This window comes from Dermacentor andersoni, chromosome 4 (assembly GCF_023375885.2).
Source record: "Dermacentor andersoni chromosome 4, qqDerAnde1_hic_scaffold, whole genome shotgun sequence".
NCBI lineage: Eukaryota > Metazoa > Arthropoda > Arachnida > Ixodida > Ixodidae > Dermacentor > Dermacentor andersoni.
The window spans coordinates 157,725,823-157,744,543 of NC_092817.1; the positions used below are offsets into that span (position 1 = coordinate 157,725,823).

The following is an 18,721-nucleotide window of genomic DNA, read 5'->3' on the forward strand; positions in this document are numbered from 1 at the left end:
GCTTGTGATGTTTGGTCGGGACTAAGACAAGCAAACTGCATGCTGCTTAGTCACTTTAAGGTTAGACGGAAAGAAAGAAAGAGGAAAACTGCGTATTGAAGACACAGAAAATACTTTGTTCACAAATGATAAGAACTGCATTCAGAAACAACCATTTTAAATCTTCCATATACAATTATCATTCTCACTCTTGCATTGCGTAAAACAGTCCTCGCTAGACACACGAATATCGAAGTTCATGTTATTGTGAAAATTTTATCATTATAGGGTCACGCACAACTAATTGTCAAACAGAATAAGCTTCCGTTTTTGTTTTACCATTTCCTGTGGTTATTTTATTTCCACCCGCCTTGTTTGCAGGCCTTTTTGGTCTTAATAAAATACTGCGATAATGGTGAAAAGCAAGTCAAAAACGAGAGGCCTACTCTCAGTCCTAAAGGAAAACATGCAATTAATGGATTACGGTAGCATGGAGAGTTCGAATCATAAACAGGTAGCACAATGCACTCAAACGCTAACATTTGAATTGGCCAAAATGCAGGATTCAAATTTGATAATGTAGGCAAGTAAGTCCTAGCTACGCCACAGGTTTCTTTTTGCAAGGGTTCTGTCAACACAAGCATACGTAGATGTTCAACAAAACAGAGCTTCATGAATAAAAAATAAACAATGAGAAACATCTCAGGCCTTCAAGGTCTGCAATTTTCGGTCGTTCTTGGCGTTGCGTAATTTGTCATTTTCTGTGCGGCACAAGTTGTTCAGCAGTGTATTCGCTGCAGTACTTACAACATGCCCCATTACCTCCTGTGCAGGATGACCGAAATCACACACATCTACATCCTCAAAGTCATGAAGGGTAGCGAACACAATGCCGACAGGAGTATCTTTCTGCCTAGGAAGGCTGAAAAATTGTACGGCATATTCTGGTGTCCTGAGCTTGTCCAATATAATTTCAGTAAAGAGTACAGCATTAACTACAACTACTCGTGGAAACTTCAGGCCACCCCTTGTCATCTTCATGATTAATGCATTCTCAGGGTCATCTAGATCGACGTTTTCCATCACAAGGCTTTCACTGCAAGATGCGCATGTCAACTTTTTTAGAGCTGCATGGGCACAATAGCCGGCAGCATAGGTTAGTGCCGGTAGCCTTGACGCTTTTTTCTCAATGTCAGAGTCCGTCACAGTGACTTGAAACTAGCCGTTTCCTGAATTTGCACTTGTCTACAACATGCTGGCGCTCAGTGGTAGTAGAATGTCCAAATCTCGCAGGTCCAGAACCTTCTGCAAACGCAATTCCTTTTCAGAGTCATATACCTGCCTTACAGACACGTGGTAATTGGCACCAGACGATTGCCGGTACTTTCCAAAGCGATCCTCTCAGCTATCAGTTTGAAATTTGCCCAAAAGAACATACTCGAAATGAAGCTCTTCGAGACAGTATATGGCAAGTTCGTGCAAGGCGTGGGTAGTGTGGCTGAAAGCTATGTGTGTTTCACGTGTCAGGCGGCCATTGTCATGTTTGAGGCTTCCCCAGTGATCACGCCATTCAACTATTCTCTCTAAGAATTCTAGTTGAGGACATGACGATGAAACTATTGGACATTGCAACTGATCTCGCAATCGCTGTCCTTTTCTTGGCGTCTTGACGTTAACAATGTTCCACCAACTCAAAATGGTGTCGAGATATTGAGATGTTTTTTTTTGCATGCTGGAACGTTGCAACACTGAGAGCAACAACAGTAGATGAGTTAAAAATCTTTAAGGCCAGTTTAACGTTCTGCCTTCCATGTTCGAGGGGTTCAGTGGCTTCAAAGTGAGCGTTGGCGCTAGCTTCAAGAGCTCATGCTTTTCAGCTTCGTGCAACTGGCATAATACCTTGAAAGAAGCTGTAAGTATCTTTGGTGCAGCCTCATCACTCTTCGGTTCAGGAAAGTACATGCATTTGCCGGTGTTTCTTTGATTTAGCCAGTTATTTCTTATACACTTTAGTATGTGAACTGGGTCCACCATGAAAAACAGGGGTCGTGATGGGTCAGCAGGATGCGAGGTAAACAATGCTGACATTTGCCGTCTTAGCGAAGTAGGACATGGCTTTTCGGTTTATGGAGTTATTGTCCGAGATCACTGCGATTATTCTAAAACCAGATGCCTCTAGATCAAGAACCATCTTCTGAAGTAAGTCGTGCAGCGCCTTAGCATCGATTTGTGCCACAGGAAGAATGTGTACAACATCCTTGCTTGAAGAAAGCAGGCTCTGTATCATAAATACGTGGGCAGTTTTTGCTGCAGTCGATGAATTTACCGCAGCACCAGTAACAAAGCCAGCCTTGTAATCAAAAAAATATTGAAGGTGAATCTCATCAATCATTAACGTTACAGTCTTTTCATGCTCTTTATATGTGCTTACAATACGCTTTGCATAGGAAAGAAAGCTACGTTCTTGCTGCTCCGTTTCAGGGCGTACATCGTACGATGAACACAGTCTTCTGATCGTATCAGAATGCGGCATCTTAAGCTTCATCAAACTTCTCAGGGATCTATATGCATGAGGTGAAATTGTGAACAAAAGGCTAGCAAACACCAATAAATCGGGCCGATATCGGCCAGCATTATTCAAAACAAGATCAACTTGACTCTTCAAGAATTTAAGCACTTTCAAATGCCATTCTTGCAACTCGCTTGCGAAATGTTTTCCAGTTACTACGGAAGGTTATTCATATGCGGCTTACGCTGTTAAAAGGCAGCAGAATGTTGATCGCCGAATAGAGTATTTGTCGGCGCTTTAGGAATGTGTGTGAGAAGTGGTGGCGTGGGCAAGGGCGGGTGTTTTCTGGCGCTCTGTGGAACGTTGTAACAATACCACAGATGCATTTGCAGTCGACAACTCCCCTTCAATAATGTGGCTGTCAAAGCATCTCTACAAGCGAATACCTCAAGAAAACCCTTTAACAAACCTTACAGGGCCACCTCAGGTCTTGTGTATCTAATTCCGCAGTGCTTCAGAAGAAACTAGACACAGCATAGCAACGTTTCACGCAGACGGACCTTCGGGAATTGACCAAAACACCTGAGGTATTGGAAATGCGCTGAATAACTGGCGCTCTTTGAACTTTGCCCGCGGATTAAGGATGAAGTGTCTTATTATTCTGTGTCATATTTTGGGACACCTTGAGTTAATTCAGAACATTGGGCAAGCTTCCTACTCGCCTTGTAAACTACGTTTGTAAACTACCCTGTAAGAGCTCGGAGGTTTTCGCAAGAGATGTTCCCAAGGAAACGAAGACGTCACTGCATACAAGGTGACGTTCTCAAAATAATATAACCCAGTGCACATGCGGGCAGATTACAACAACAACACAAGAAGGTGGACGCACAAATACATCGAAAAAATGGTACAGAAAACACACAGCAATTAAGAAATGAGAAGTTTGGCGTGATTAAAGGCTCTCACCGTTCTCAGAGACGGATTTGTTTGCTGCAAGCTTAAGTTCGAGAAAAGGGTTATAAAGCATTGCACACCAAAACATCTGAACAAGTGGAGACAACCCGACGTGCAATTAGGGTGGCTGAAGCGTTTGCTTGGAAAAATAATTTTTATTGTATATTTCACTGATTAATTCTAAAGTAAACGTTCATACAGGCCAAAATATTGTCACGTGGTGGTGACGTTAAAAACACAGTAGCAATACTGTGAAAGGCAAAACTAGATTTTATTGGGTGAACTTGTGCCCACAAAACAGGCTACACTTATAGCACAACGAAAGCAGCGAACACAGTCGGCGATCGTCGGAAATCTGATCAGCGGGTCAAGCGCGTCGGATTTTATAGAGCAGTCGTCGAATGTTCCAGACTAATCGTTTGGACCCGCGTGCCTTCCACAAAGTTGTACACCATTCGCGTTACGCGATGAAATCAGATAACACAAGGTTCGGCGACAACAGACAGCCGGGCAGAAGCATCGATAACTTTCCAGAAACGTCGGATACATGCAGGCGCGTCCGTCGCTGTGCGATTAGAGTTGTTAAGCGGCGAAACGTGGTCGCCCGATAAAGATAAGTACACGTGTCAATATGGTCGTGTAGGTCGTGCGAGAATTTCATGTGGTCGAGTTTTACACGGTTTGAAGTACAGTGCTTGCTACCATTGTATTGCATTAAAAAAGACTTCGTTGTCATTAATGGGCAAAGTTTTGCGCTAGCGTGAAAGCATGCTTACAATAAATTGTTCCTGTTGACGCTGGAGATTTTATCCTGCATGTTTATTCTCGCAGTGACACTATAAGAAAGCAAATTTAGAGTTAAGCTAATAATTGTATTCAGGGGTCAAAAGAGCAATAAATGATTGGTTTGCAGGAATATCAGAGGGCAGGTCATGAGTAACCAGTAAGAAATATTGCTATATATGGCTGTGTTGCTGTTAGTAGGGCTCTCGTACTGTATAACAAGATGAACTGTTCTGTGTAATTGTGAACTTTGATGTTGCGTCAAATCACAAATACCGTACATTTGTGAAAGTGATGCGCATGGTGCCGTGGCCTTCCTTGTAATCGTATTTCTCAGTATATCAACCGAAGCGGCCATCATCAAGCAGTTCTTTTGGTAAAAACTCTCAATGGGGAGTCATTGTCATGTGTTAAAGGAAGTAGGGGAGGTACCTCGTGACTAAGTGGTAGCAAAAATAAAAAAAACAGCTCAGAGAGCACGGCCACTGCATCGTACAAGACAAGGACATCAACGCGTGCGGCAAACAACAAATTTCAAGGAACAGAAAATAAGAACCAGCACAGCCGGCGCGGCTTCAGAAAAAGCAAGAGGTGCGCTTGAGCAGTTTGCTGGAGGAGGCGAACTGCTGGCGTCGAGACCGAGGACCTGAGCCAGGTGGAGGGGGGTGGAGGGACTATAGCGGCAGCCCACCGGCCTTGCTATAACGTCGCTCTTTCCGACGTCAACGAGCAACCAGGCCCTTCCTACGCTACGACGGCAACGAGGATGAGAGGACATGTGGTAGACACCGAGTGCTATGCGGAAAATCTATACCAGCGCTACGAAAGCACGCCCAGGTTAACGCACGTTCAGAACTAGTTGAACAGCGACAGCAAGCAAGAAATCTCAAAAGATGCCACATAGCGACAGCTGCGGCGCTTCATTCCTATTTCTGTGGAGATTGTGCCATGACAACGAATATGGACAGTCTTCCACCATTGAAGAGTATATACCTAACCAATAGCAAGACGACCATGCTCCGTCAGCGGGTTCAACCGATTGCAACAACTGAAATGACCATACCTACGGGACCCTGTGGACGCGGCGGTTAACTCAAAATGAGGACAAATAGCCTTCTCTAGTCCAACACACTTTCAGATCGAAGCCTCTCGCAGCTATGCAACGGAATTTTCGGACCGCTTATTAAATTAGCTGCAGGCTTTACGCCATGCGATAGAAAACAAAGTCCAATTTTCAAACATCGATGAAGCTCATATCTAAGCTGACAGCCTCGGCGCAGTTAAGCATTTCAAAGAACCAACGAAAAGATTGCGTATTTGTGTGCAGATACACGAGATTCAGTTTTACACGTGTGAACGTTACTGTCCACTGGGTGCAGGCACATGGTAATGATCACAGCATTGAGATTGTGGATCGCATTAGTCAGTCTTTCTCGACACCCGTAATTCTTTTTTATTTCCTGACATCTGACCACCTCTTTGTTTTCATTGCTCGAAAATCCAACCTGCTGCGTTACACGAATACCCTAATACCACCGCGTGTCAGCTCCCTTTCTCACTATCTCGGGTGGAGGAGGTCTCTCTCCGAAGACTTCGAGCCAGGGTGGCTCTTACGCCAATAGTCACTTGTGTTTGGGGTCAGCCATACAAAGACATTATCCGGTGTTCGAAGTGCTGCGCTCCTCTTTCGGCAGCGGATCCCCGCCATCTACCTTGAACCTGTACTAAGAAAAAGACAATTCGCGAAAGTGTTTTTAAAGGTGTGAAATTTAACTTTGATTAAGTTGAACACAATAAAGGATGAATTATGGACAACACGTTTTACAAGTCACTGTTGCAGTATCGATATGAAATGGGGCTGCGTGCTTATATTTAACTACATTATGAGGTTATGCCGTATGGCAACCGTACTAAAAGAAATTCAGTGTCATTACACTCTGCCAATGTGGATGACCAGCGAAGCTCTGCATAGTGATGACTATATTTAATTGATAAGTGGTGGTTACCATATCGATTGAATAAAGACACATACACGTGACTTCTCGATTCTACCGTATTTTCTCTTATTTTATTACCATAGCGATCATCGCTCTTAGGTCACTTTGGTAGAAGGCCATGGGCTGAATGAGAATACTGGAAAAATTCTTAGCAAACGTCAAGTCTTTACATGAACAATGACGCGCAGACGATGGTTTCCTTCCGCCACCGCCGTGCCCATTTCCGTTCCCGTTCAAGCTGTCGCTCTTTAAGTGCACGCTGCTCTTCCTCGGTGCGTACAATGCCTCCCACCCATAGACGACGAGAATGCAAGTGCTGATAACGTCGCTAGGCGATGTTGACGTCACACTAACGAGGCGCACGCATAACGTCGGCCTACAAACGCGCCTTTAGCGTTTATTGTTTCACGTTATCAGCGCGCGCGCGAGCGTCGCTCGACGCCGGGTGCGTCGCAGTGCTGGACATGGCTATATTAATTTTTTGGGGCTACACCAACCTCTTCTACGAACGCAGAAAGAACGCAAACCTAGACATATGCAGCTTCGCTATAAATATTGCTGGCTCTCCCGTAATCGCCAGTAAATGTAAGCATATAATGGCAACCAGCAAATTAATGTGGTTGGAGGTAACCCTATCCACAATGTTAAAATGGGTGTAGCGCATGTTCGCAACGGCACGCCCTAGCAGACCCATAGAGTTTCTCACTATAACACCTAGAGGGTAATCTGGCGCCACCGTCTATGGGAGTTTCTTAAGGGGGCACCGTGCCGTCATGGGAATGACGGTATGTGTCTGCGAGGCTCGTGTTGGCTGGTGTTGTAAGAGGCTTCGCCTAAAACGTGGATATGGCTACGCAAATAACGTGTTCTCAAAGTAAAATCTTCATAAAATGTTTCCATTCACGCATATTACATCTTTACTTACCCACGATGCATGACCAAGCGAAGAAAAGCAAGAACAGATGACCAACTGTTTCAAAGCGAGCGCGAACCTTGTCGTCTGTCCTCCAACTTTAGCGGCCCGCTGATACTTTTTACGCAACATGTAGTCGTACACACAATAACAAGTTCTCATAGTTAGACAGAACATGTTTTCGCGTAATAATAAAACTAAAACAGCTTTTCACGTGCTGTTTTAGTAGAAAATGAATCATTGTGACAGACGGAACGGTACTTGCCAAGCGCGTCTTCAAGGTCTCCTGTCTCTACGAGAACGATGCCAATCCGAATCCACAATATACCGGCATTCCCATGCATACCACAGCGCAGCAACGCCAGATTTCCCTCTAGGTAATGTAGTGAGAAACTCTATGAGCACACCCCACCGAACCATAGAGTAACATAGTAAACGACAAGAGTGGACACTCGAGCCGTTTCGCGTCCGAGCTATGGAGCTTCGCCGGTTCCGCTAGGTGGCAGAGCACATAAAGAAAAATGCGGCTGTGGCTGCGGCTGCGGCTAGCAGCTGACAGGCGGTACGACCACTGGGCATGACCCAACACGTGCGAAGCTTAGCCAGACCGCGCCTCCGGGCTCTTTCTGTAAAGTGCACCTGGGGCCGAATCTTATAACGGTTTGGAATACGAACCATTCGCTTCGCCGCTTACGTCACTAGATGCGCCACTCCTAAGCCGGTGGTGGAAGAAGGGGAGGACGCGACCAATAGATGAGAAAGTGCCACCTCTGAAGTGTACGTCATTATATGACGAGCTAATCGAGGAATTGCAGAATGTTTCTGCGGGCTAAATAAATGTAACATATAAATTAAATATTATACGCCATGTTCTGAAGTATAAACGTGTGGTGCCGGGCCTTTACGCAATGCAGAGGTAATTGAATAAGGTCATTCTTTTTCATTCTCAGCCTACAGGTGGTATCGCTAGCGTAAATAAGTTGGCAGAGCGCAGCGCTATATGTCGTCTGCTGCCAGGAGCTCGCACGGTGCACGCAACAGGAACGCACTGCCAGCACTTAAGTAGCGAGCGCGACAACACCGTGAACTGGTTGTTAGGGACACCATATAGAAAGAAATTCAACAAGAGGGGACACTCTTCAAAAACTGGCAACAGGAAACACGTCACGCCTAGTTACAACACCAACCGTTAGTTGACGCGAGCATCAGAAAAAGAGAATGTGAAATAAGCTTCCAGACAACGTTTTATTTTTTATTCCTTCCCACTAAAAGTGAAAAAGTTTTGCGTGTAAATGAACTTATACTTTGCAACTTTTTGTTGCGTTGCCTAGCAACAAGCTAGCGGCACGCCAGACGCGCGTGCATGCGTCATGCGCCAGACAAGCCGCAGGAGTGACCGAGGCCGGCTGCGCATGTGAAGCTCGCGTGCTCGGCGACCCGTCTATTTTGGATGTAGCCCGTTTTTTGGGCTCCCGGCGTTCTCTTGTGTTCCGTCTGCATTTCGACACGGCACCGCTGCACTACTGGACTACAGCAAGGTGAGGAATTTTGTTTGACAGTCTGCGACGTACACTCGCTCACATAATATTGCGGGGTGCGCGAGCGCGTGGCGAAACGACCCTCCTCCCCTGCTAGCGGGGAACCCCTGGTGTCGAGACCAACGAATCACGCATGCACGTCCCTCCGAGACTGCAAGTGTGCATGTTTCCGCGGTTCCTCCTTGCGCACCGGCGGTATCCGAATGCAGCCGCGAGGTGCCCCTCTTGCGATTGGTGGCTTCGACGGGCAAAACTTCGTTTATACAATAGAAATCAAGAGTTCATTTTCGTCTTGCCTGTCTCCTTCTATAGAGCGCCTTTTCTGCCACGCTCTTCTGCGGGAGAACGCCCCGTTCGTATAAAGAAAGAAACAACGAAGATTGGCAACGAAAAGGTGCAGCGCAGAAAGAAAAATACTTGAGTTCACCCCTGGGCCCTATGCGTCAGCGCTCGTGACTCGACAAAAAGCGGCCGCAGCGGCGCGCGCAAGCTTCTAAACAGGCTTCACATAGTTGTGCCCGTCGAAGCCGCCACAGCACCAATCGCTAGAGGGGAAGCTCGCGGCTGCATTCGGATATCGCCGGCGCGCAAGGAGGAAGCGCGGAAGCATGCACGCTTGCAGTCTCGGAGGGACGCGCGTGCGTGCAGGCGCCGGTCTCGACACCAGGGGTTCCCCGCTAGCGGAGGAGGAGGGTCGTTTCGCCACGCGCTCGTGCGCCCCGCAATATTTTGTGGGCGAGTGTACTTCAAGCACATTTAGGCTTACTGCACAAAACTGAACCTATATAGTGACGCAGTTATCGAAAAACAGCTCCGCAGTCCAAGCCTAGTTAATATGAGGTAATTACTCGTACTGGGAGATGTTTGCGACGCTTTCTATGAGCGTAAGCATAATTATAACCTATTTCGGTAGTTTTTGGGCACGCTCGCCGCACCTGGCTTTCTGACGAAAAGCACCTTGGCCGTGTGACGCAGTTTCGCGTGTACTGAATCTTACCGGGACAAGTTGTGGCGCTTTCTCTGACCCAAGACATTATTGTAACTGATTTCACTACCTTTTGGGGCACTTTTCAAGCACAGTGGACGCGCTCGGCGTAGTGGCGCAGTTAGTGAAAAGCAGCTCAGCTGTGTGCCGCAGTTTCGCGTGTACTGAATCTTACTGGTATAAGTTTGTGATGCATTCTCTGACCCGAAAAGGTATTGTAATTTATTTGGTAACTTTTTGGGATATATTGAGGCTTGCTCGCCGCGCCTGGGGTTGTGAAGCTGTTAGCAAAAAAGCAAGCCGGCCATAGTGAGTTAGTTTTGCGTGTACTGAATTTTAGTGGGACAAGTTTGTGACGCATTTTGTAGCCCTGCAACAACATGTACAGTACCTTATTTCGGTACTCACGCTTCTCGAAAACGCGACGCGCGATTGCCGAGAGTGATAACACGAGAGTGTTGCATGCGCCGGCAGGACGCGTAAAAGATAACACGGAGGAGCTGAAGAACATATTTATGTATTCTGAGCGACTGAGAACAGGCTTTGCACCCACGAGTCTGACTTGAGTGCGATTAGAAGGCAATCTGCGAGCGTGTAACATGGTCTGGCTGAGCCTGTGTTGTAGCCACCTTTGTGTACTTGGCGTACCATCGTGTCTCATGAGGCCAAGTTGTTTTGGAAGCGCGCAGTCACCCGTGTATTTGTGCACTTAAAGTGCAAGAAATAATGCCCGGGAAAGGAGGGGTGCTTGAAGATCGGATGTTCAGATTTTATGGCATTGTTTGGGAGGAGTCCTTGCTGCGAAATGTACGTAAAAGTGAATTTATCTGTAATGCCGCTCGTTCACCACTTACGCACGTTTCGCATCTACACGCAATACTCCTGTTAGGTCAATGTACCGAAATGATACATGCGTGTAATTTACTTTCTTTCAGCTGATGGCATCCGGTGGAGCATCGTACGGCAACGACTTCTGCTTACCTGGTGCCACAACTTTGGATGAAAGCAGAAGAAACCCGGAACGAGCATTTATTTAGAGCTAAATTAACATTTCATCATTTCAGAAGACGTCTTTCGTTTTCTTTATGAAATTGCACCTGACAGATTCGGCGCAGTCTTGTAAAGGTCAAACACAATCATTTCTACTTAATAATGAAACGATTCCACGCGAAGGCCACGCGAGGTTCAGCAGAAGCGAGAAAAAAAAATGAATGCCGCGCCCAGCAGCGGAGCCGGCGCGGCGTGTACCAACTGGTGTTCAAAACGCGCGCGCCCAAAACCGAAACCGGAAGGAGTCAATGACATCCGCTTGGTGTGCTACAGTCAATTCGGCCGCTGGGCTCTATGGGAGTGTCCGCTCTTGTTGAAGTTTCTTTCCCTATGGGGACACAACTAGCCGACTATGTCAATTTTCCTTCTTTTTTCGCCCTTCGTCATCGGCTCGGACATGACTCGCTCGACGCCGCGCTGCCACTATCCCTGCGATCAGCCCCACAGCGCGTCGCGTGATAGACGCGATGGAACTTGAAATCGAACATTACGATATACGGGCCCTGCATTGCCTGCGTGGTGCTGAAGGTGCGCGCTCTGCTGCGAAATTGAGGAACAAATTGCGGCACTCCCGAACTACAGAAAAAAGGGCAGCCAAATAAGAGATCTCCACAATATCTTCCCATCCTGACTGTATAGTTTTATCAGCCGAACGAAGGAAGCGCAGAACCGGCCTAGGTTGAACCCTTCCGATTGCTGAACGGCGATCTGCGAGCTATTCACGCTGGCGATAGCACTGGGAATTCGATCTCACCATGCAAATATCTCCTTGGCATTGGCTTTGAAGCGGAGATCACGGGAAAGCTGACCCAACCCTTCTACCGGCCAATACAGTAATTGCGAGAGCAACTTTGTGGACATTGTCGGCAGCAGATTTCTAGGCCATTCCGATGAAGGCTTCCCGTCCGACAAACCTATGAGAGCTGCAGACCAGTGGCGATGAACCGCAGCGCGCAATGTTCCTTCCCCTGCGTGGAATGACCCCGGTAACGTTTGCACCCGAGTCTCCTCCATTTGATAGCGTAGCCTGCAAAAGGTCTACTTAGAAAGCTGCCAAGGGCAGTGCAACTCCTTATGCGTCATTTTTTCGATCGCGTATTGCACTTACAGCCGTGGTAGACACCGAAAGAGCAACGCCAAGCAGACGACGAAGGCAAGTAATAGCCTCCGAAGCAACCAACGCACGCGCGCGCGACGCCCGCATGTCTACGGGGTCGCGCCGGTCGCGCTACCGGCGCGCGCGGCCAAGGTCGCAAGCCAACAGCCAAGCCACAGCAACAGAACCCAAAGCGGACTACCCCTTCGCCGGTTCCTACGACCGGTTTCGTTTGAAGATCATTGACAGATGCGTGACGTATTCATAAATTGCGATACCGCCCCGCTGCTTCTGAAGACCTGTGACGTAACCAAAATTTTGGCCAATCAGGTGAGGCCAAACGAACGGTTCCCCAACCGAAGCGTTATAAGATTTGGCCCTTGGGCCGCTATCTTGTACACGTTCGAAAAGCCGACGTTCGATTTCGCCTCACGCGATTGGACTAGATTGGCCTAGGCCGCGATATCGGCGCAGCCTGGACAATCGCGCGAGGCGAAATCGAACGTCGGCTTTTCGAACGTGTACAAGATAGCGGCCCTGAGCATCGTTGTTGGGTTTTTCTGCCAGCGTCTGCTTCATCGCCGTTTCATGGTAAGGCCACAACAAGTTCTTTTGCGCGTTTGTAACGGCTTATTCTCTTCGCATTTTGTTATGTCACTGTTAGCCACATGAACGAGTGACGGTGGCCTTGCAGCGATGAACAGCTGCTGCCCATTTGCTATGGTGGCTTTCAGTTCGCATTCTTTTCTTTATGCGCACCCATGAGCGATGATGCTAGCGATAACAGCGACGCGGCAGCGCCCGAGCTTCGAGGCACGTTGGATACAATGATGAAGTTAGAAAATAAAATAAAATGGTTCGTTAAGAAATGCGGCCTACGAACACATGCCGTTCGGGCAGAGAGCTTTATGTTACGCGCAGCGACTGCTGAAAAAGTATGGTCCTCTACTTTCGCAAAAGAAACGTAGCTATTTCTAAAGCGGCACACGTGCAATATTTGCCGTACGGCATTAATGGGTTCACTGTCAACCTCTGTAGTAGGCTATGTGAGCTCGAGCGTTGTTAGCTGTTCTGCATTGGGCTGAAGATGTTTTCATGTTTTAATTGGGTATGGAGTCACTACCATAGAAAGTTCCTTGTTTCTTACACTCTTAGGCAAAGTTACACCCTTTGGATTGCCCCTTCTGCCACACAACGATAATCGTCATCTGCCTTGCCAAACGCCGCGCCCGCTACTTTCCTGTCGGGAATGCTATCATGCTGATAACGCGCATGCCGTTCGTTACTGGAAAGTACCGGGCTCGCAGCGTTAAAGAAAGGAAACTCATCAAGGCAGATGACGATTATTGTTGTGTGGCAGAAGGGGCACTCCAAAGAGTGTAACTTTGTCTAAGAGTGTAGCATTTATAACAGTGCTTCGTTAGCTTAAAAAATACGCATTACATGAACGAACGCATCATCTCAATTATAAATCTTTGCGGGCTCTAGTATTGCTTATACGAAGGAACGTAGCGTCTACATTCCATCCCTTTGAAGCCTCCAGTATTGCTTACCTTCTGTCTGTTATTCTACGTATTGCAGGAATCCCTACCATTTCCCCAAAATACACTGTACACCCAAAGGACATCATGCATACTCAAGGGCAAAATTCCAAGTATCAGAACACGTTTGCAAGGCTTCGAAGACAGAAGGTGAAGAGCCCCAACACAAAGTGCTTAGTTGCAGCTGTTTAGTGACGGACACACTGTTTTACACATTCGAGATAAGAATGTTGGTGCGTGCTCAATTATTTGCAGCCATTTTATTTTGGCAGGCAACCATTCACATTATTTTGCTACCCTAATTCACCCTCCTTCGCAAAAGTACAAGAAAGAACGTCATATTTTTTTCTTCCTAAAACAATCCCATTTTGAGCATATTAAGTGCTGGCGCGTATGGGCAGTTTTTCATTATCTGGATAGTTGCAACACGTCTTCTATGTGTTTCGCTTGTGCAAAGTAATTGCCATCACGCCATTAATTTCGTACTATTCTCCATTATACCGGTGTCACACGACCACTTTCGATCGCGATCAGTTCCGATCCGGATCGAAATTCTCGACTGCTATTGGCTCCATCGCGAAGTTTGCGCGAAAAAAGCGATCGGGACCGAGAAATTCAAATCGGATTGGGCTTGATCGGGTTTAAAAGTGCGCCGTGTGACACCCATATTATTTGCATTTCGCTCTTCCTTCGAGTTTGCATGTATCTGCCTCTTGCATTCTTGCTGCGATAAATTGTCTGCTATTTTCTTTTTCTTGACTGTGCAGCAACTTGATTTATATTTAAGGAACATGGCACATTTATTTACAATACACCGGTTTAGCGTGAGTTACTAGACCTACAGTATCATAAGTGATAAAGTTCTACTTCCTTAACGGTTGGCATCATTGTTGCGCCAACTTACAGCTTGAAGCAGCAAATATGAATTTAAATGACAGTAACATAAAGTGAAACACCTTTGTGCGCTCGTCGTCACATATAAACAGCGGCACAAGCACCCGCATGAAACCACTCGATTTAAGCAACGTTGTGGGTCGCACAAAAAAAAAATAAACGAAAGTGAAATTAGGGCCTCCGAGATTCTGTGGCGTGCCCGACCATCTTAGAGGCTGGTGCGTTTCGCCGATTCTGCTAGGTGCGCTGAGAGCCAAAGTCGGCCGCAGGCGCCTATGGGAGTGTCCACTCTTTACGTTTCATATGTTACTCTATGATCGAACGACGCCATACTCTGAACTGGTCCATATGGATGCTGCCCAGCTAGAAGAAAACCGCCTGAAGGCCGCACGAGTGGCAGCGAAAGACGCCAGGGAGATAGAACGCACTGCCCAGCTGGAGGAAGAATGAATAGAATTCCGTGGTTCTGTGGCCTGTTGTGCCCTGTATCTGCCATTTTGAATGACACCATTGGAAATGACAAATAAAACTTCAGCGTACTACAAACTACAGCGTGAATGATATTGTGAAAAAAAAAACTGAACTGGGAAGCAATGCTTTTGTAACTCGTTTGACCAGTAACTAGCTAAATACTGCGGTCCTGTACAAAGCGTATGGTGCCAGAGACCGCATCTTTGAAAGTTTTGACTGGTTACCGGGGCGATCTCGGTTTGTTCTCGGAACTTTCCCGGAATCGCTTGAGTACCCGGATAATGGGTCTCTCTTTCGGCTCAAGGTCACTTGAAGGTCGCCAAAAGCGGATGCAAACAGCATTTCATGCTTAAAAAACTGCCTTGGGGTTTGCTGTAGTTGCCCCTACATTTTAACTCAAAGCATACGTTACTCTTCAAGTACGTAGGAAGCGTCGATGCGTAGCGGTAGGCTTCTGGTATTCTACCGTAGGTCGAATTGGAGCATTTCATATTTGAGCCCTCCACTCAAAGGGAACAACACAGCTTTATGCGAAGTACAAAAATTTGAAAGGGGCCCACTACTTACTCTTGCTTGCCCTTTCCGCCGAAGGCTTTCAATAGTATATCAGTGTCATTTTGTTCCTGCTTTTTAAAATGGACGCATTCTCTCTTGTTCTCCGCAGTCTCCCTGAGCGGAATGTAGAAACCGAATAGCCACCAATAAGGCACTTTGCGAAACACCTGAAATAACATGTTAGGGTAATTCGTTGTGAGAAGGGTGATTTGAACGAAAGCACATGCATATTTTAAGGCACTCCAATACTTTTGCAGCGCCGGACCGCTGCTCAGAGAAAAACATAAGCTGTACATGTATTAAGAAAAATACTACTCATAATTGCCAAATTGGCACCGTGGAAGCGAAGCCACAGTTAGGTGGCAATCGTAGAAGCACTGGTCATTGTGAATCCCCAAATAGAATCCAACTGCGGAGTGCCCCTATTTGCAGTTGCTTCGTAGTCGTAGAATCTAAGGCGATAGATTCTGATTTCGTATTTTAAAGAAAGCCTTTACTGTACTCATCGCAGGTAGGCTTGCCGATATGCATCTGATGACGCTGTTGATTGGGCAGTACGTCGGTGCACTCTAGATAACGACCGCACTCGGGCCACTCGCTGAGGACACGGCGTTTTTCCTGGATACGCTTCTTCGTACTTGGATCTGTTATCGCACCTGCTAATAATCGACGGATGCCAGTATCTGCGTGCGACGACAGTGATGTCCCATAGAACATAGCACATGGTGGCGCTGACCAGCCAAACTACTTTTCGCAACGTGAATCACGTGGGCCGAAGCAAGCTTATATAACGGCAGTGCACTCTAGCTACGTAGGAATTGAAGCTGATACACCTGCCGACACGCATCGGACGGCGCTGTTGCTTATGCACATGCTTGATGCGCTACAGATAACGAGCGGACTCGCACTATTGGCTGGGGAGGAGGTCTTCGTCCTGCAATACGCTTCTTTGTCCTGGAATCCGTTATCGTGCATACTAACAAGCGACGCACGCGCAATATATGCATGCGACGTCAGTGATGTCCTGTGGAGCATCGCACAGGGTGACAACGCCAAGGCAAGCTACTTTAACTAATCTGAACCACGTAACGAGAAGCAAGCCTGTATAACGTTAGAGCACCTTGGCTATGGAGAATTTAAAGCTGGCGCACTTGGCGACATGAATACGATGACGCTGCTTCGTGTGCAGACGCTTGGTGCGCTATAGACAACTACCGCACTCTCCCCATTGGCTGAGGACAAGGCCTTTCAACTGCATTACGGTTTTTTGTCCTGGAATCTGTCATCGCACGTACTAACAAGCGACGCGAGCATAGTATCAGCATGCGACGGTCGTGATGTCTCGTGGAGCACAAGGCAACAACACCCATTAAAGCTACTTCGACTAAAGTGAACCACGTAACATGGATCAAGCTTATATAGCGACAGGTCAGCCTGGATACGTGGAATGTGAAGCCGGCACACGTTGCGATATGCATTTGACAGTACTGATTCTGCAGGTGCTTGTTGTACTGTAGACAACTACCGTACTTGGAGCCTTCGCTTTGGGACACTGCCTTTTCGGTGCGATACGCTTCGGCGCGCTCGGATCCGTCATCGCACGTGCTAACAAGCGGCGCAAACGTGGTATCTGCATGCGACCAAAGTGACGTCTCGCATAGCATCACGCACAGGGGCACCGCGAACGTAAACTTTTTAAAGTGAAGCTTTATATGAATAGGCCAAACCAAAATCATGTCAGTGCGTGCCTGTATACACAAAACTATCATAATCAGCAACGGCTCGAGCGTCTTCTTCAACAGCTAGCTCGTTGGCGCCCCTCGGCGCAGGCATGTGAACGCAAGCGTTCGTTATATTTTTACTGTTGTGATTCTGGAAGCTTCGGTAGACGGCTGCATCGCCTCGAGCCACCATGTTCCACCAGATGAAAACCCACGTTGTCGCGTATTAACTAAAGAAAATAAACACCTATGGGGTGAAAGAGCATGTTCACCACCAATCTAACATCCTATTCGCTCAGTTTAGCCCTTTGCTTACATGCAGCATGGCGGGAAGATGCAACAGGAGGTAAAAGATTTTCGCACAGACCCTGAAGAGAGAACAATTGTTCAGTGCTTTGAATTTTATAATCCAGCATGCTTCATAAAGAACACATTTGTGAAGCGAGGTCATCTGCACTCCTTCTCTCACCTTTGTGATGTCTTGGTCCTTAATGTAAATTGGTGAGAAGTCCATACGAACGCCTCCACTTTGTGCTTCAGGACTATCATCAACCAGGCTTATAAGTATACATAGCGCAAGAGCCGATGATGCCAGTGTACATTTGCGCGCCATGTCTTCCGCACAGTAATGTCAAGCCGGCCGCTAGCTGCTTTGAAATGGCGGCGCGATCTTGTTCCTTTTATACCTTCTCCTTTCTTAAATAAGACGGCACAGTTCTGCTAAGCGCGCAAGGTTGTAGCATACGTAAAGGAGTGGATTGCTGATTGGTTTCGCTGCGGCGTATGCGCAGCAGTAAAGGTCGGGGGGCGGGGGATATCATAGCAACGAGTGCACAGCGAATAATGACCTTAGTTTAGTTTTGTTTCTTACAACAATGACAGCAGTTGATTGATCTGATGGGTTCGGATATCTATGTTTATCGTGAGTCAACGTCACTCAATTTTTTTCGCAATATCTGTACCGGCTGCTCCTCTTTAATTAAAAAAAAAAACAACTCTACAAGCGGCACAGCTCGTCGTTTTGAGCGTTACAAAGAATTACAGTTTCTTCTAAAATATTTGCAAGAATAAATGCGCATAGAATGTAGATACTAAGACTGACTCCGCACTTCTGAATATTCTTTTCTAATTACGGTGTTGCTAGGCTCCATTAATTCGCATGCAATATGTTCACTTTTTTAATGCAAAGACCTCGTTCACGGTACTTGTAAGCGGTGGCTACCATACGCAAAGAAAAAAATACAACTGGTAAGAGTACCTGGAAATTCCTAAAGACATGTGAGCGCGGCAACATGTTGAGAAATTTGTTGAGAATTGTTGAGAAAGGATACGTGTGCAAGCAACCAATTTGTAATTGATGGCCGCTGCGCTTGTGTGTGCGTGAGTGAGCGGAGCATGATGTGTGGTGGGAGATTGAATCACGTGGGGAAAAATTGTAAGAAAGGGAGACCGTAGCGATGCGGTGACAGGAAGCAAGAGCTGTGAATACGATTTCGCGTCTAACAGCGAAATGCAGAGCTCATACGAACATTTTGAGGGCGCTTAAGCTTCGCCTTCATAGCATTCAAAGATCCCCGACTGCTGCTTACGATTCCCGGCAACTGCAGCTTATGTAACCGTAATGATTGCTGGAAAACGCTGGTGGCGAACACGATGCACGAAGGCGAACTTTCTGGTAAAAAGGCCGCATCTTGCGCGAGCCGCGGATGCACGGATGTGAGCGCCATCTGGATGG

General features: G+C 46.9%; 1 protein-coding gene across 2 annotated transcripts in view; it reads right to left on the reverse strand.

The window, feature by feature from the left end:
• LOC129380055 (uncharacterized) overlaps positions 1-18,047 on the reverse strand; it is an 83,161-nt gene extending 65,114 nt beyond the window's left edge. Inside the window, exons 1-2 of one of the 2 annotated variants that reach the window (XM_072287556.1) lie at positions 17,456-18,047; positions 15,278-15,432 (exon numbers count right to left, since the gene is read on the reverse strand). In XM_072287556.1, the coding sequence (XP_072143657.1) occupies positions 15,278-15,432; positions 17,456-17,599 (299 nt within the window). In that variant the 5' untranslated portion in view covers positions 17,600-18,047. The remainder of the gene's footprint in view (positions 1-15,277; positions 15,433-17,455) is intronic. The other variant, XM_050185101.3, reaches the window with a different exon arrangement.
• Positions 18,048-18,721: the final 674 nt, after the last annotated feature.